The 20,116-nt window shown below is 42.0% G+C and overlaps 1 protein-coding gene across 4 annotated transcripts; it reads right to left on the reverse strand.

The window, feature by feature from the left end:
- Positions 1 to 1,043: 1,043 nt before the first annotated feature.
- LOC106598020 (ribose-phosphate pyrophosphokinase-like) lies at positions 1,044 to 18,580 on the reverse strand. Of its 4 annotated transcripts, none has more exons than XM_045711916.1 (5): positions 18,104 to 18,580; positions 8,584 to 8,742; positions 4,176 to 4,340; positions 3,845 to 4,058; positions 1,044 to 1,320 (listed from the first exon to the last, which is right to left on the reverse strand). In XM_045711916.1, the coding sequence occupies exons 1-4, from the start codon at positions 18,107 to 18,109 to the stop codon at positions 4,053 to 4,055; spliced, it is 336 nt and encodes a 111-aa protein (XP_045567872.1). In that variant the 5' UTR covers positions 18,110 to 18,580; the 3' UTR covers positions 1,044 to 1,320; positions 3,845 to 4,052. The 4 variants fall into 4 exon arrangements, with proteins under 4 accessions (XP_045567872.1, XP_045567873.1, XP_045567874.1 ...); XM_045711917.1 differs by having other exon boundaries at positions 3,842 to 4,058; XM_045711918.1 differs by having other exon boundaries at positions 3,845 to 4,061; positions 18,104 to 18,575.
- Positions 18,581 to 20,116: the final 1,536 nt, after the last annotated feature.

The raw sequence follows: 20,116 nt of genomic DNA on the forward strand, positions 1-20,116 counted from the left end.
GGAGCTCACATCCTGGTCTGGGGTCTCTAATCAGAGGGAGGGAGGGAGGGAGGGCATCTCCTTATTACTGTACCTCACCTCAGTCTCCTTCAAGTCTCTGGAGCTCACATCCTGGTCTGGGGTCTCTAATCAGAGGGAGGGAGGGCTACTCCTTATTACTGTACCTCACCTCAGTCTCCTTCAAGTCTCTGGAGCTCACATCCTGGTCTGGGGTCTCTAATCAGAGGGAGGGAGGGCTACTCCTTATTACTGTACCTCACCTCAGTCTCTTTCAAGTCTCTGGAGCTCACATCCTGGTCTGGGGTCTCTAATCAGAGGGAGGGAGGGAGGGCTACTCCTTATTACTGTACCTCACCTCAGTCTCCTTCAAGTCTCTGGAGCTCACATCCTGGTCTGGGGTCTCTAATCAGAGGGAGGGAGGGCATCTCCTTATTACTGTACCTCACCTCAGTCTCCTTCAAGTCTCTGGAGCTCACATCCTGGTCTGGGGTCTCTAATCAGAGGGAGGGAGGGAGGGCTACTCCTTATTACTGTACCTCACCTCAGTCTCCTTCAAGTCTCTGGAGCTCACATCCTGGTCTGGGGTCTCTAATCAGAGGGAGGGAGGGCTACTCCTTATTACTGTACCTCACCTCAGTCTCCTTCAAGTCTCTGGAGCTCACATCCTGGTCTGGGGTCTCTAATCAGAGGGAGGGAGGGAGGGCTACTCCTTATTACTGTACCTCACCTCAGTCTCCTTCAAGTCTCTGGAGCTCACATCCTGGTCTGGGGTCTCTAATCAGAGGGAGGGAGGGCTACTCCTTATTACTGTACCTCACCTCAGTCTCCTTCAAGTCTCTGGAGCTCACATCCTGGTCTGGGGTCTCTAATCAGAGGGAGGGAGGGAGGGCTACTCCTTATTACTGTACCTCACCTCAGTCTCCTTCAAGTCTCTGGAGCTCACATCCTGGTCTGGGGTCTCTAATCAGAGGGAGGGAGGGCATCTCCTTATTACTGTACCTCACCTCAGTCTCCTTCAAGTCTCTGGAGCTCACATCCTGGTCTGGGGTCTCTAATCAGAGGGAGGGAGGGAGGGCTACTCCTTATTACTGTACCTCACCTCAGTCTCCTTCAAGTCTCTGGAGCTCACATCCTGGTCTGGGGTCTCTAATCAGAGGGAGGGAGGGTGTTGTGTGTGAAATCCCAGCCATGGTGGGATAAGGTAGAGTTCATATCTCTTTCTCTCCCTCTCCTCCTTTCTCAATCTCTCTCTCAGAAAAGGTTCTCTTCAAAGATGGCCATCAAGTCGCTCTGGAAGTTGATGTCAATGGTGTCCGCCATCTGTAGAGAGAGGGGGATGAGAGACAGAGCGAGAGAGAGAGAGGAATTAGATGCAGTGTTAATCTTTCCCATCTCTTCTCAGCTAAACTACCTCTCCTCTGTATTATTGTAATATAACTGAATATACATAATATAACAAGAATATACATATATTAATATGTATCTTTATGATGATTCTCTCCTCCTCTCTCCTGCTATACCAGTATATCATGTTAGTATTATAGTAGTATTACTGCTATACTAGTATAACATGTTAGTATTATAGTAGTATTACTGCTATACTAGTATAACATGTTAGTATTATAGTAGTATTACTGCTATACTAGTATAACATGTTAGTATTATAGTAGTATTGCTGCTATACTAGTATAACATGTTAGTATTATAGTAGTATTACTGCTATAAAGTATTACCGCCTCTCTCCTACTATACCAGTATATCATGTTAGTATTATAGTAGTATTACTGCTATAAAGTATTACCACCTCTCTCCTGCTATACTAGTATAACATGTTAGTATTATAGTAGTATAACTGCTATAAAGTATTACCGCCTCTCTCCTGCTATACCAGTATATCATGTTAGTATTATAGTAGTATTACTGCTATACTAGTATAACATGTTAGTATTATAGTAGTATTACCGCCTCTCTCCTGCTATACTAGTATATCATGTTAGTATTATAGTAGTATTACTGCTATACTAGTATAACATGTTAGTATTATAGTAGTATAACTGCTATAAAGTATTACCACCTCTCTTCTGCTAGAAAAGTATATTATGTTAGTATTATAGTAGTATAACTGCTATAAAGTATTACCACCTCTCTTCTGCTAGAAAAGTATATTATGTTAGTATTATAGTAGTATAACTGCTATAAAGTATTACCACCTCTCTTCTGCTATACCAGTATATTATGTTAGTATTATAGTAGTATAACTGCTATAAAGTATTACCAACTCTCTTCTGGTAAACTAGTATTTTATGTTAGTATTATAGTAGTATAACTGCTATAAAGTATTACCGCCTCTCTCCTACTATACTAGTATAACATGTTAGTATTATAGTAGTATCACTGCTATAAAGTATTACCGCCTCTCTCCTACTATACTAGTATAACATGTTAGTATTATAGTAGTATTACTGCTATAAAGTATTACCGCCTCTCTCCTGCTATACTAGTATAACATGTTAGTATTATAGTAGTATTACTGCTATAAAGTATTGCCACCTCTCTCCTGCTATACTAGTATAACATGTTAGTATTATAGTAGTATTACCGCCTCTCTCCTACTATACTAGTATAACATGTTAGTATTATAGTAGTATTACTGCTATAAAGTATTACCGCCTCTCTCCTACTATACTAGTATAACATGTTAGTATTATAGTAGTATTACTGCTATAAAGTATTACCACCTCTCTCCTGCTATACTAGTATAACATGTTAGTATTATAGTAGTATTACTGCTATAAAGTATTACCACCTCTCTCCTGCTATACTAGTATAACATGTTAGTATTATAGTAGTATTACTGCTATAAAGTATTACCACCTCTCTCCTGCTATACTAGTATAACATGTTAGTATTATAGTAGTATTACTGCTATAAAGTATTACCGCCTCTCTCCTGCTATACTAGTATAACATGTTAGTATTATAGTAGTATTACTGCTATAAAGTATTGCCACCTCTCTCCTGCTATACTAGTATAACATGTTAGTATTATAGTAGTATTACCGCCTCTCTCCTACTATACTAGTATAACATGTTAGTATTATAGTAGTATTACTGCTATAAAGTATTACCGCCTCTCTCCTACTATACTAGTATAACATGTTAGTATTATAGTAGTATTACTGCTATAAAGTATTACCACCTCTCTCCTGCTATACTAGTATAACATGTTAGTATTATAGTAGTATTACTGCTATAAAGTATTACCACCTCTCTCCTGCTATACTAGTATAACATGTTAGTATTATAGTAGTATTACTGCTATAAAGTATTACCACCTCTCTCCTGCTATACTAGTATAACATGTTAGTATTATAGTAGTATTACTGCTATAAAGTATTACCGCCTCTCTCCTACTATACTAGTATAACATGTTAGTATTATAGTAGTATTACTGCTATAAAGTATTACCACCTCTCTCCTGCTATACTAGTATAACATGTTAGTATTATAGTAGTATTACCGCCTCTCTCCTGCTATACTAGTATAACATGTTAGTATTATAGTAGTATTACCGCCTCTCTCCTGCTATACTAGTATAACATGTTAGTATTATAGTAGTATCACTGCTATAAAGTATTACCGCCTCTCTCCTACTATACTAGTATAACATGTTAGTATTATAGTAGTATTACTGCTATAAAGTATTACCACCTCTCCTGCTATACTAGTATAACATGTTAGTATTATAGTAGTATTACTGCTATAAAGTATTACCACCTCTCTCCTGCTATACTAGTATAACATGTTAGTATTATAGTAGTATTACTGCTATAAAGTATTACCACCTCTCTCCTCCTCCTTTCCTGCTCGCGGCGTCTCGCCAGCTCCCTCTGCTGGTCCATGGCGTTCTGCTGCGGCCGAGGGTGTGGCCTGTTGAGTGGGAGGGGCCTGTGGGGAGTCGGCGGGAGGGGTTGAGGCGAAAGTTGCTCCTGGCGACGGCGAGTGTCCTCCTGGACACGCCCCCTCCCCTGCTGCTCCACAGAGTCCTCGTCGTCACGGCTACTGGAGAAGAGAAAGTGGAGTGTCAGAGGGGGATGAGCTTAGATGGGGTGCTAGAATGACCTTCTCCCTCTCCTCCTCCTCCTCCCTTTCCCTCCCTCCATCCTTCCCTCTTACCGTAGTTTCTCCTGCTCTCTCCTGGCCTGTGCTTTTAGCTGTTTCTCTCTCTCCCCTTCTCTCGGGCGACGCGACGGACCTGTTCGAAGCTGTCGCTAGAGGAGCGGACAGCGGAGGTGGACTGAGAACGCTGGGCCAAGAACCCATGTTCTTTAACTTCACATCCTGGGAGGGGAGGGAGAAAGTGTAGTGGGAGGGGGAAGAGTGCCACACAGACATTTCGTTAACACCCACTTTTTAAAGACATTTCACCTCCATTTTAATAACACTGCCTTACAGGAGAAGTTCTTTTTTTTAAACAACTAAATCTATTTTATTAAGTTGAATTTCATAGTAAGGGTCCAGACACTTTTTTTTTTGTGATTTCACATGCTTTTGAGAAACTTACCCCAACCAGCAAATCATGTTTTTGGGAAACCCGAGCAAATCACATCCTCATTTTGTAGTTTTGTTTCATTAAAGCCTATTTATTTTTGTTACAAGCCGTGTTTCGTTAAAGCCTGTGTAAAGTTAATTTGTTTCAATGTACCGGTAGGCACCTGCGGCTTATAGACATGTGCGACTTATTTATGTTCAAAATAATACTTTTTTTTAAATTCAGTGGGTTCGGCTTATATTCAGGTGCGCTTAATAGTCCGGGAAATTACGCCAGTTGTTCTGTATAGACGCATAAACACTCCCCGTCTACAGACTTCCTTTGGACGACCGATATCTAATGAGGCTTTGGCTAGTTGTTCTGGACGACCGATATCTAATGAGGCTTTGGCTAGTTGTTCTGGACGACCGATATCTAATGAGGCTTTGGCTAGTTGTTCTGGACGACCGATATCTAATGAGGCTTTGGCTAGTTGTTCTGGACGACCGATATCTAATGAGGCTTTGGCTAGTTGTTCTGGACGACCGATATCTAATGAGGCTTTGGCTAGTTGTCCTGGACGACCGATATCTAATGAGGCTTTGGCTAGTTGTTCTGGACGACCGATATCTAATGAGGCTTTGGCCCCTGAAAAAGGGGAGAAATAATCACGAGAGTGATACGGTATTATTTCCTCACTGAGAACTTTTACTGCAAATCATTTTACCAAAGTAACACATTTTACAAAACAACAGATCTACAGGAAAGAGCTAGTGTTGTAGGGTACAAGGCTTATTCAAGTCACAACAGTATACACTGTAATTCACTGAAACATACACTCATTTCAATATAACTGTCAAGCACAAAGCTTTAACTCAGTAAACCATAACTCAATTTATCAACAGTCAATAAAGTGTTTGAAAAACCATTATACAAATAACACCGCAAAATATCTTATTAAAACCTCTTGAGGATACCCTAGGATAGGGGGCGCCACAGCGCATTTTGAAAAAAAATCGTTCCCATTTTCAACGGCCTACTAATCAAACTCAGAAGATAGGGCATGCATATACTTATTATATATGGATAGAAAACACTCTAAAGTTTCTAAAACTGTTTGAATGGTGTCTGTGAGTATAACAGAACTCATTTGGCAGGCAAAACCCTGAGACATTTTCTGACAGGAAGTGGATACCTGATGTGTTGTATTGACTTTAAACCTATCCCATTGAAAAACACAGGGGTTTAGGAATATTTTGGCACTTCCTATTGCTTCCACTAGATGTCGCCAGTCCTTTCACAGTGGTTTGAGCCTTATAGAGTCAAAACTCAGTGAATGACAGGAGTTTGAAATTGGTCACAGGGGATGGGCCATCACCATTATGACGCCGGCGGCCATGTCTGCCCCCACCTTTGGAAACGGTTTTAAAGGCAATGAAATCATCCCCCTCGAATCTTATTGGCTCTCTTGGTGTTAGAGGCCCTGAACATTTATTTTATACAACGTTTGACATGTTTGAACGAACCTACATGCGCGAGGATTGCTTTCAGTATGAAGTGCAGAGCTGCGTTTGGAGAGAGCCATAGGACGCGCTACCAACATCAGGCTAATGGAACGTGAAGTATGGACTTTTTGACCGAAAATACATCTGTTGTGGACCTGGGATGCTTTCTGATGAAGACAACTAAAGGTAGGCGATTATTGACAATATTATTGAAGATGAGATGGTTCATACTGTTGCGTCCAAGATGGCGCCGAGCACTGTATATTAGCTGATTTTCTGAGTATCGCATCTCCTTTTATCGCAAAGTGTGATTACCCAGTAAAGTTAATTTAAAATCTGGTATGACGGGTGTTCTCAAGAGATATTCATCTATAAATGTTAGATTGACAATATACATTTAAAAAATCGTTATAGTATAGCAATTTATTGAAACGTAGCATTGTTTACCGGGACGCTTTTGAGGGGAAATTAGGTAGTCAACGTCAGACAGAGATGTAAAATGCTGTTTTTATATATAAATATGACCTTTATTGAACAAAAGAATGCATGCATTGTATAACATGATGTCCTAGGGGTGCCATCTGATGAAGTTTGTAAAAGGTTAGTGCTACATTTAGCTGTTTATTGATAATATGTGATGGAAGTGGTTGGTCGGAAAATGGCTATGAAGCTGCTTTTTACGATGGACTCATCTAATATAATCTAATGATTTGCTTTTCCTGTAAAACCTTTTTGAAATCGGACGACGTGGGTCGATTCAGGAGAGGTGTATCTATAAAAAAAAAATATATATATTTTTATTTTTGTAAAAAATTATGATAATTTTTTAATGCTAATTGGCGATATGATTTTTCGCTGGATTTTGATCCCGCTAACGGGATCAGATGCTCAAGAGGTTTTAATAACAACGCACATGTTCATTGACGATCGACATAAAATGGCAGCTACTCTCAGTACGAAGCCTTCGCTGCAACCGAGCAGGGCTCATATTACTCTCTGCAAACTGAACTCTAACTTCCTCAAGATGTTACTAAGACACAGCTTAAACACTCTTGACATGTTAGCGAGTTATTACATTTAAATGACTCTGTTTTATCATCAATAACGTACCTGGAAAAGGGGAGAAATAATCCCGAGTGTGATACGGTATTGTTTCCTCACTGAGAACTTTTACTGTAATGAGGAAAAGACCGCGATTTCCCCGCGAACTTGGCTGGAGACCAGAGCAATCGATCTCAGGCTCATAGATTAAAGAGCATTTAGTAGATCACAGATTAACACTTTTCCCCTTCAATTTGGCACCACAAAATAAAGTAATCAATATAACGGTTTACACATTCCTTTTACAATTCTTACCTTTTGTACGCTTGATGGATTTTTTACTTTTTAACACAATTATATGAATGTTATCCATCTCTATCAACTAATACAGAATGCATGATATTTTTAACCTTAGATGTTTTAAGATCCTCACATACTATGAACTTACTAATACTTTTTAATGTATAACAGGCTATGAGTATTTCCTGTAACCTGTCACATATACAGGGGGTACCAGGTAGTAATGAGGCTATATACAGGGGGTACCAGGTAGTAATGAGGCTATATACAGGGGGTACCAGGTAGTAATGAGGCTATATACAGGGGGTACCAGGTAGTAATGAGGCTATATACAGGGGGTACCAGGTAGTAATGAGGCTATATACAGGGGGTACCAGGTAGTAATGAGGCTATATACAGGGGGTACCAGGTAGTAATGAGGCTATATACAGGGGGTACCAGGTAGTAATGAGGCTATATACAGGGGGTACCAGGTAGTAATGAGGCTATATACAGGGGGTACCAGGTAGTAATGAGGCTATATACAGGGGGTACCAGGTAGTAATGAGGCTATATACAGGGGGTACCAGGTAGTAATGAGGCTATATACAGGGGGTACCAGGTAGTAATGAGGCTATATACAGGGGGTACCGGGTAGTAATGAGGCTATATACAGGGGGTACCGGGTAGTAATGAGGCTATATACAGGGGGTACCAGGTAGTAATGAGGCTATATACAGGGGGTACCAGGTAGTAATGAGGCTATATACAGGGGGTACCGGGTAGTAATGAGGTTATATACAGGGGGTACCAGGTAGTAATGAGGCTATATACAGGGGGTACCGGGTAGTAATGAGGCTATATACAGGGGGTACCAGGTAGTAATGAGGTTATATACAGGGGGGTACCGGGTAGTAATGAGGCTATATACAGGGGGTACCAGGTAGTAATGAGGCTATATACAGGGGGTACCGGGTAGTAATGAGGCTATATACAGGGGGTACCGGGTAGTAATGAGGCTATATACAGGGGGTACCGGGTAGTAATGAGGTTATATACAGGGGGTACCGGGTAGTAATGAGGCTATATACAGGGGGTACCGGGTAGTAATGAGGCTATATACAGGGGGTACCGGGTAGTAATGAGGCTATATACAGGGGGTACCAGGTAGTAATGAGGCTATATACAGGGGGTACCGGGTAGTAATGAGGTTATATACAGGGGGTACCTCCTCTCCTCTCTGACTAATGACTGACTCCTGGAGGATCCTGGGAGCGTCCGCGGACAGGATGGCGTGCGTTGCCACGGCGATGATCGTCCCCGCCCCCCTCTCCCTCAGCATCTCCGCTGCCGCCACGAAACCCACCGCATCATCGATGATGTCATCCTGACACACACACACACACACACACACACACACACACACACACACACACACACACACACACACAGAGACTGATAGATTATGGTAAAGGTTCTGAGGACAGGGTACTAACCTACCCAACCCTCTAACGGGGTACTAACCTACCCAACCCTCTAACGGGTACTAACCTACCCAACCCTCTAACGGGCGTACTAACCCACCCAACCCTCTAACAGGGTACTAACCTACCCAACCCTCTAACAGGGTACTAACCTACCCAACCATCTAACGGGGTACTAACCTACCCAACCCTCTAACGGGTACTAACCTACCCAACCCTCTAACAGGGTACTAACCTACCCAACCATCTAACGGGGTACTAACCTACCCAACCCTCTAACGGGTACTAACCTACCCAACCCTCTAACGGGGTACTAACCTACCCAACCCTCTAACGGGTACTAACCTACCCAACCCTCTAACGGGGTACTAACCTACCCAACCCTCTAACGGGTACTAACCTACCCAACCATCTAACGGGTACTAACCTACCCAACCCTCTAACGGGTACTAACCTACCCAACCCTCTAACGGGTACTAACCTACCCAACCCTCTAACGGGTACTAACCTACCCAACCCTCTAACGGGGTACTAACCTACCCAACCCTCTAACGGGTACTAACCTACCCAACCCTCTAACAGGGTACTAACCTACCCAACCCTCTAACAGGGTACTAACCTACCCAACCCTCTAACAGGGTACTAACCTACCCAACCCTCTAACAGGGTACTAACCTACCCAACCCTCTAACGGGTACTAACCTACCCAACCCTCTAACGGGGTACTAACCTACCCAACCCTCTAACGGGGTACTAACCTACCCAACCATCTAACGGGTACTAACCTACCCAACCCTCTAACGGGTACTAACCTACCCAACCCTCTAACGGGGTACTAACCTACCCAACCCTCTAACGGGGTACTAACCTACCCAACCCTCTAACGGGTACTAACCTACCCAACCCTCTAACGGGGTACTAACCTACCCAACCCTCTAACGGGTACTAACCTACCCAACCCTCTAACGGGGTACTAACCTACCCAACCCTCTAACGGGGTACTAACCTACCCAACCCTCTAACGGGTACTAACCTACCCAACCCTCTAACGGGTACTAACCTACCCAACCCTCTAACGGGTACTAACCTACCCAACCCTCTAACGGGTACTAACCTACCCAACCCTCTAACGGGGTACTAACCTACCCAACCCTCTAACGGGGTACTAACCTACCCAACCCTCTAACGGGTACTAACCTACCCAACCCTCTAACGGGTACTAACCTACCCAACCCTCTAACGGGTACTAACCTACCCAACCCTCTAACGGGGTACTAACCCACCAACCCTCTAACGGGGTACTAATCTACCCAACCCTCTAACGGGTACTAACCTACCCAACCCTCTAACGGGGTACTAACCTACCCAACCCTCTAACGGGTACTAACCTACCCAACCCTCTAACGGGTACTAACCTACCCAACCCTCTAACGGGGTAATAACCTACCCAACCCTCTAACGGGTACTAACCTACCCAACCCTCTAACGGGTACTAACCTACCCAACCCTCTAACGGGGTACTAACCTACCCAACCCTCTAACGGGTACTAACCTACCCAACCCCTAACGGGGTACTAACCTACCCAACCCTCTAACGGGGCACTAACCTACCCAACCCTCTAACGGGTACTAACCTACCCAACCCTCTAACGGGGTACTAACCTACCCAACCCTCTAACGGGTACTAACCTACCCAACCCTCTAACGGGGTACTAACCTACCCAACCCTCTAACGGGGTACTAACCTACCCAACCCTCTAACGGGTACTAACCTACCCAACCCCTAACAGGGTACTAACCTACCCAACCCCCTAACAGGGTACTAACCTACCCAACCCTCTAACTAACAGGGTACTAACCTACCCAACCCTCTAACAGGGTACTAACCTACCCAACCCTCTAACTAACAGGGTACTAACCTACCCAACCCTCTAACTAACAGGGTACTAACCTACCCAACCCTCTAACGGGGTACTAACCTACCCAACCCTCTAACGGGGTACTAACCTACCCAACCCTCTAACAGGGTACTAACCTACCCAACCCTCTAACGGGTACTAACCTACCCAACCCTCTAACGGGTACTAACCTACCCAACCCTCTAACGGGGTACTAACCTACCCAACCCTCTAACGGGGTACTAACCTACCCAACCCTGCCTTTAGGGAACTGTGGTTGTGGGTAGTGTAGTCCTACCTCCTCCTGTATGTACTGCAGTAGGAGGGGGTTGTGGGTAGTGTAGTCCTACCTCCTCCTGTACATACTGCAGTAGGAGGGGGTTGTGGGTAGTGTAATCCTACCTCCTCCTGGATGTACTGCAGTAGGAGGGGGTTGTGGGTAGTGTAGTCCTACCTCCTCCTGTATGTACTGCAGTAGGAGGGGTTGTGGGTAGTGTAGTCCTACCTCCTCCTGTAGATACTGCAGTAGGAGGGGGTTGTGGGTAGTGTAGTCCTACCTCCTGTATGTACTGCAGTAGGAGGGGGTTGTGGGTAGTGTAGTCCTACCTCCTCCTGTACGTACTGCAGTAGGAGGGGGTTGTGGGTAGTGTAGTCCTACCTCCTCCTGTTTGTACTGCAGTAGGAGGGGGTTGTGGGTAGTGTAATCCTACCTCCTCCTGGATGTACTGCAGTAGGAGGGGGTTATGCAAATTAACTGAATCCCCCCCAAAAACGTTCCACTGCATTTCAGCCCTGCCACAAAAGGACCAGCATGTCAGTGATTCTCTCGTTAACAGGTGTGAGTGTTGACGAGGACAAGGCTGGAGATCACTCTGTCATGCTGATTGAGTTCGAATAACAGACTGGAAGCTTCGGGTGTACACCGTTAGTTTATACTGGATACACCTGGTGTACACCGTTAGTTTATACTGGATACACCTGGTGTACACCGTTAGTTTATACTGGATACACCTGGTGTACACCGTTAGTTTATACTGGATACACCTGGTGTACACCGTTAGTTTATTCTGGATACACCGGGTGTACAACTTTAGTTTATACTGGATACACCGGGTGTACACCGTTAGTTTATACTGGATACACCGGGTGTACACCGTTAGTTTATACTGGATACACAGGGTGTACACCATTTAGTTTATACTGGATACACCGGGTGTACAACTTTAGTTTATACTGAATACACCGGGGGTACACCGTTAGTTTATACTGGATACACCGGGTGGGTTAGTTCTTCTTGAGAGAACTAACCCAAAATTAGTCGAACTAACCCAAAATTAGTTGAAAGGCTAAGGGATTCTCTTCCTGAGAAGAAGCTGACAGCCTTCAAACAGAGCAAAAAAAGTGGTCCCAAACAATATGTCAAAATGAATAAAAAAATGATACAGCTGTCTTTAATAAGATCAAACTGAACTAACTGCTATCTTGAAATGTTGAAAAAGTGTTTTTAAATAGGCATCCTATCATTTGAAAATTAGTTGAAAGGCTAAGTGATTCTCCTCCTGAGAAGAAGCTGACAGCCTTCAAACATAGTGCAAAAAAAGTGTCACTGAGAAATAGGATAATTATGAAACATGAAAACTATATTGTCTGACTCAGCTACTATGCATGTTGGTTGGACAACACGAACACTTCGCTCGCTACATGTGAAAATTAAAAAGGATGGTTAGGATACTTAGCATGTTAGCTAACCCTTCCCTAACCACTAGCCCAGGGGTTCTCAAACTTTTTGTGATAGCAAATTCATCAGTGACCCCTCATAATCAGAACACAACTCGAGTGAGATAAAAAAATATCATACAAGGAGTTTTACCATGATTTCGTGTGCAAGGCCGGACAAACCAAGTCTCGGGCCCTGGGAATGAACATTTTAAAGGTCTGCCTCTTGGAGGGAAAAAACTTGCTAATTTCCTGCATTCTACACATTTTGTCATGGGGCAGAGAAATGTTTCTTGTTGCAACTATAACGCTAATATCCTGCAGTTCTACACATGTTGTCATGAGGCAGAGAAATGTTTCTTGTTGCAACTATAACGCTAATATCCTGCAGTTCTACACATGTTGTCATGAGGCAGAGAAATGTTTCTTGTTGCAACTATAACGCTAATATCCTGCAGTTCTACACATGTTGTCATGGGGCAGAGAAATGTTTCTTGTTGCAACTATAACGCTAATATCCTGCAGTTCTACACATGTTGTCATGGGGCAGAGAAATGTTTCTTGTTGCAACTATAACGCTAATATCCTGCAGTTCTACACATGTTGTCATGGGGCAGAGAAATGTTTCTTGTTGCAACTATAACGCTAATATCCTGCAGTTCTACACATGTTGTCATGGGGCAGAGAAATGTTTCTTGTTGCAACTATAACGCTAATATCCTGCAGTTCTACACATGTTGTCATGGGGCAGAGAAATGTTTCTTGTTGCAACTATAACGCTAATATCCTGCAGTTCTACACATGTTGTCATGAGGCAGAGAGAAAACGACTGTGTAACGAAGACGCTGTGAGTTGAGAAGCAGGTGAAACGTTTAATAAAACAACAAACGAGACAACATAACAGTAGCGTCTTTGCATGTACACAGGATCAATACTGACTGGGGAAGGAACCTAAGGGAGGGCCAGATATAGGGGTGGTAATAAGTAAGGTAATGGAGTCCAGGTTTGCCTCATGACAACGTGCAGGTGCTCGTAATGATGGATCCCAGGACCGGCGGTTAGTATACCGGCGACGTCAAACACCGGAGGGGAGGAGCGAGAGCAGACGTGACAGACTGCCACCTCTCATTGAAGCCATGGAAGTTCACGGCCGACCGCACCACTGCAGGCATTGTTAGCAGAAAACAGGATCCCCCATAATAGTGAAATAAATAAATAGAAAGTCAATCATGGTACCAATAAATGCTTCTAATACACCAGATGTATGTCCTTGAACCGATTATGTTTAAATCTCATTTAAAAAGCATTTTTGAAACGGTCTGTTTGAGATACAAGTTTGAGGTGGCTTTTTTAAAGTATTTTTTCTCCAATTAATGCTTCGGCCACAAATACGAGTATAGTCAAAATTATTTGGGTATGAGTTAACAGAACATTAACTTTTAAAAGTTTGATTTTCACTGGACAATTACTTTAAATTACAGTGCATTTATGTAAAAAAAATATAGTATTGAAGTATTGAGATGGAAAATGTATAATAGGTGGAGTACTGTGGATACCAATAGGCTCATGTTGCCCAAGGTTTAATAACAAACATTGTAGATTAATAATATTACATTGTATTGTATTACACCCTCTAAACTTCCACGGATCCCTGGGGCAAAATGTGTTTTTTTCAGTTGTTGGATCCCCCGCTCCCTTTTGCCCTCAGAACAACCTCAATGCGTTGGAGCATGGACTCTACAAGGTGTCGAAAGCATTCCACAGGGATGCTGGCCCATGTTGACTCAAATGCTTCCCACAGTTGTGTCAAGTTGGCTGGATGTCCTTTTGTCTTGCCCATTTACCTTCTGAATGGCACACATACACAGTACATGTCTCAATTGTCTCAAGGCTTAAAAAACCTTCTTTAACCTGTCTCCTCTCTTTCATCTACACGGATGGAAGTGGATTTAACAGGTGACATCAATAAGGGATCATATCTTTTTCCTGAATCCCCAGTTTTCAATACAGGTATAACGACACTGAGCTTTTTTTCGAAAATGTTTTATGAGGTTGGAGAACACATTTGGGAGGGATCTTGAAACTTTGCCGCAAGTGGATCTTTTAGCAAGACAATAACCCCAAGCACACATCAAAATCCACAAAGAAATGGTTCATTGACCACAAAATCAACATTTTGAATGGCCGTCTCAGGATTTGATCCCCATTGAAAACCTGTGGTTTGAATTGAAGAGGGCAGTCCATAAACGCAGACGAAGGATATCAAGGATCTGGAAATATTCTGTATGGAGGAGTGGTCTAAGATCCATCCCAATGTGTTCTCCAATCATCATTAAAAAAGTGTTTAAGGCTGTGTTGTTATCCTCGCAAGGGGAGGATGCTAGAGTATTAAAAACAGGGGTGCCAATCATTTTGATAATTTTGTATTACTTGTTTAACAAAATCTCTTGCTCTGAGCACTTGCATTAGTATAAAATAATATAATTTTCCCTTTTTTTGCATTCAAATACTGTAGAATTAGTAGTATTTGTATTATATATTTTATATAGTATTTTTGCTCATCTTTCTCAAGGGTGCCAATAATTTGGGACTTGACTGTATGTAATCAAATAGTCCATATTTCAGAGGTACCTTTTGTATGAGGTAAGATGTTCCTTCTAAATCTTGTTATTGCGTAACATTTTTATGCTTGTCTTTGAAACGAATAGTCCAAGAGTACCCAATGTTCAGAACCAGATTTTGGTTTCAGCTGACAACTACATACCTTTGCCTTTCAATCTCCTACACAATATCCCCTTGACTGGTGTGCATGAAGATATCAAGAGAGACAGACATCTAGCAAGAAAAAGTCAATTGGAGGCAACACTGACAGATCAGCGCAACAAGACCATGGATTTTTACACTGGCTGCAGTGAGCAGAAAGCAAGAAAACTCAATAAAAAAATGTGAATGTGGAAATGCGTAAAATAACATTGTGAATCCGACTGAGTGAAAACAATTCACAATTCTCCTACATTTACAGTCCTAGTTATCATTGCCCAAAACAAAGGGAATCATTTCAAACATCTCACACATTTTTGCTTATTGTGTCCATTGACTAGAATTCATATATATTTGGGTTAAAAGACCAATTCAGTGGAAAAACAAAATGGGGTAAAAATAGCCCAGCCCAGTTAATATTGACTGCAGCTGCAGCTCCTCAGGCAGCAGCACTCCCACTTCATCTTACGTTAGGGACACAGATCAAGGGTTCTCCAGGGACTGACAGTATTCTTCAAGCTAATTACATCCAGTTTATTTGGGGTGTCAGGTAGCCTAGTGCCTAGTGGTTAGCGCATTGGGCCAGTAACCGAAAGGTTGTTGGATCGAATCCCTGAGCTGACAAGGTAAAAATCTGTCATTCTGCCCTAAATAAGGCAGTTAACCCACTGTTCCCTGGTAGGCTGTCATTGTAAATAAGAATTTGTTCTTAACTGACTTGCCTAGTCAAAATAAAAGGTTAAATTGACAGCACCTTGTCTCTGCAAGCCAAGTAGGAAGGTTAGTTCACCTCACAAACCAGAGTCCATTTTTTGTTGTTGTTGATTAACATCGAGGATGAGTGCCATGGGAACTATCGGTATGGCCCAGCAGGACCAGCCTAAGTGACAGGCCTCACATGTTTAATATAATGCACACAAAATAATGGAGCCCTTAACCTTCACGGCACATTCAACGTTTTTTTTTGCTCTCCATGCAATCCTCGCACGCAGACGTATGTGTGTGTGCAACAGGCTGAATGAAGCTAATGAATCCAACATGGACAGAGAGGCTGCATTGTTTTGTTCATCATGAACCATGCCTATAGACCAATCACCATGACTAATTAGCTCAACTAAGAGCAGCAATTTACTCTACAGGCCATAATGGGAGGTGGAAGCTCAACTTGCAATATTTAATGCTCTTATATAATGACACATAACCAGTGGTGTAAAGTACTCAAGTAAAAATACTTTAAAGTACTACTTAAGTCATTTTCTGGGGGGTATCTGTACTTTACTATTTATATTTGACAACTTTTACTTTTACTTTGCTACCTTCCTAAAGAAAATAATGTACTTTTTACTCCATACATTTTCCCTGACACCCAGAAGTACTTGTTATGTTTCGAATGCTTAGCAAGACAGGAAAAAGGTCAAATTCACACACTTATCAAGAGAACATCCCTGGTCATCCCTTCTAACTCTGGCAGACTCACTAATCACAAATGCGTTGTTTTTAAATGATGTTCGAGTGTTGGAGTGTGCCCCTGGCTATCTGTAAAAAAAAAGGCAATAAAAAAATGGTGCTGTCTGGTTTGCTGGGAGTTAAAAAAATGAACCCCAAAAGGTTCTTTGAGGAACCATGATAAGGGGTTCTTCGAAGAACTTATAGGAGTTCCCACAAAATGTTCTTCAAATAACTTTTAGGGGGTTCCCCCACAGTTCCAATTTGAAGAACCCCTAAAGGATACTCCAGGAACCTTTACTTTTTAGAGTGTATATTGATAAAAGTCACCTGGTCCGAGAGACATTTACATAGTTATACACAGCCCAATTTGGGATGATTATTTTAGGGTGAAATAGTGGCCACAACAGACAGACCTGAAATCGACCATAATTCGACGTCCTTGGACGTCATGTGCTGACTGGGTATGACCAAAGTTATTCTGTTTAGCGACACTTTGTAGTACATTTTTACACTATAATTAATGTTTCTGATGCCACATCGCCCGTTTTCAAAGGGAGTCGTTGGTTTTTAGGGGCAGTCGCTTTTTAGCTTTTTTGTCTGAAAGTATTTTCTCAACTGCGATACCAACTCCACTCTATAAGGAATGTGAAATGATTTATACTTGTACTTTTAATACTTAAGTATATTTTAACAATTACATGGCGCTTTATTCCTGAATCCAGCTATCCGTAGATCTATAGGTGACTCCTCGCTTGCTCTGTTGATCTTTGTTGTGTTTGTTAACCATGTACAGTAGTCTCATCGTTCTACTCCCTGTCAATATACTGTGGTCTCAATCACACTCATCTAATGAACAGGCACCCCACCCAGAGCACGTCACTCCATCAACTGTCCTGCTGTCTGCAGCTAGGGAGAGCCAGCAGCACAGGACTTAGTGAACAAAGCAACACATATTGTGAGTGTGACTGTATCTGTGTGTACGGTATGAGAAGAGCGATACAGAGACACAGAACGTCATTGTTCTCTACACTCAATCATAAAAGTTCACTTTCCAAAGCACATCTTTGTTTTTTGTTTTTTACCTGGAAGCCATATCAAATATATCTCAGATTATAAGTAAATGCATAGTAACAGCTCATTACCACAATTAAACTAAACAACACAGCCTCTGTCGACACATCATCTGGCTTCAGACAGAAGCTGTTGAATATTTTTTACCGCAAACATAACATACAGTCTGCAAGCGTATGAAATATACATAACTCGGCATCTAGTAGATATTCAGTTTTCCCGATTATAAACAGATAGAAATGCCATGCACCACAAGTGATTCATTTCAATAAAAAGGCTTACTTCAAGTCTAGCAAACCAAACACTATAATTTCAGTACAACATGCAGTTGAACACATGTACAGTATATAAACTATCAAGAGAATCTCACCTGCATTGTCACTGCACTTGTTAAAAGTCCACCTTTAGTGCCTGCAATATTGTGGAGAAGTATATGGTCCAATGGTCATTGATGCCCTTTTCGGAGTAAATCCGGCTGATAGGAGACAGGAAATGTGTATCACGCTGCCTCCACAGAATTCGTACACCTACAGTAGACAGAGAAGCACTGCGTCACTGTACTGTCTTTCTTGCATTCTTTATTTACTTCACTCTCTGTGTTTCAGCCTTCGCTATCTGTCTGTCTCTCTCTCACTCTCTCTCAACCTCTTTTGCTTTCTCTCTCTCTCTCTCTAGTAGTCTCTGAGTCTCTCTCACATGAGCACGCTTTCTCGCTCTTCCACAATTACAGCTGCAAGCTACAGTCCACACAGAGCAGCTTCTCTCTCCCAGTCTCTTTCCCCCACACTTTCCCTCCCCCTTCTGTCTCTCACCACTCCAAGCGACTTATATGCCCTATGTCTTGTGCGCTCTCTACACTCATAAAAAAGGTGCTATCTGTCCCCATAAGAGAACCATTTGACTAACCTTTTTGGTTCCAAGTAGAACACTTTTGGTTCCTGATAGAAACTTTGAGGTTCCATGTAGAACCATTTCCACAGAGGGTTCTACATGGAACTAGTGCTGAGCGATAAGTGTTTTTTGAGCTCGATTCGGTTTTGGGTTCGATTATAAAAAAATAATTATGTTTTTTTATTTTGTTTACGATAATTTTTTCAAAATTAAATGCATTATGAAATAATGACATTCAAATGATTTTAGAGCTTTTTAATTGAAATTCTAAAGCCAACAACAGTGAACATTCACATTCAATTATTTCTGTCAGGTCCACATTGGGTTGACATCAATAGAAAAATTGGAAATTGCTATGAAATAATACAATATTTCAGTTGTGTATATTACTTAGTTTTATTTGATGGCTTTATTATTTTTAATTCCTTAAAGTCATCATCTCATCTCTGCTCAGGCAGTAGCAGCTAGCCAGACAAAGTTATCTCTGCGCACCCTGTACTGTACTGTCTTTAGTCATCCTATTCAGCTAGGCAAGCCTGCCTAAGTATGTTGCAGAGCTGTCTGACAAAATTATTTGACTAGCTCTTCAAAGTAGATAACCAACCTGGACTGGGGGGTAGATGTAACTTAGTAAACGAAATCTGGGACACTTCAATTATACTGAACAAAAATATAAATGCAATGTGCAACAATTTCAAAGATTTTACTGAGTTACAGTTCATATAAGGAAATCAGTCAATTTAAATAAATTCATTAGACCCTAATCTATGGATTTCACATGACTGGGAACACAGATATGCATCTGTTGGTCACAGATACGTAAAACAATATTGGCCTCATTATGGGCCTCAGAATCTCGTCACGGTATTTATGTGCATTCAAATTGCCATTTTTTTGTTGTCTGTATTTTATGCCTACCCATACCATAACCCCACCGCCACCATGGGGCACTATGTTCACACGTTGACATCAGCAAACCTCTCGCCCACACAACGCCATACACGTGGTCTGCGGTTGAGAGGCCGGTTGGTCGTACTGCCAAATTCTTTAAAGCAACGTTGGAGGTGGCTTCTGGTAGAGAAATTAACATTAAATTATCTGGCAACAGCTTTGGTGGACATTCTTGCAGTCAGCATGCCAATTGCACGGTCCCTCAAAACTTGAGACATCTGTGGCATTGTGTTGTGTGACAAAACTGCACATTTTAGAGTGGCCCTTTATTGTCCCCCAGCACAAGGTGCACCTGTGTAATGATCATGCTGTTTATTCAGCTTCTTGATATGCCACACCTGTCAGGTGGATGGATTATCTTAGCAAAAGAGAAATGCTCACTAACAAGGATGTAAACAAAATGTGAGAGAAATAAGCTTTTTGTGCGTATGGAACATTTCTGGGATATTTTATTTCAGCTCATGAAACATGGGACCAACACTTTACATGTTGAGTTTATATTTTTGTTCAATGTAGTATGATGTTACGAATTACAATTCGT

The sequence above is a fragment of the Salmo salar genome, unplaced genomic scaffold, assembly GCF_905237065.1.
Source record: "Salmo salar unplaced genomic scaffold, Ssal_v3.1, whole genome shotgun sequence".
In the NCBI taxonomy this organism is placed as follows: Eukaryota; Metazoa; Chordata; class Actinopteri; order Salmoniformes; family Salmonidae; genus Salmo; species Salmo salar.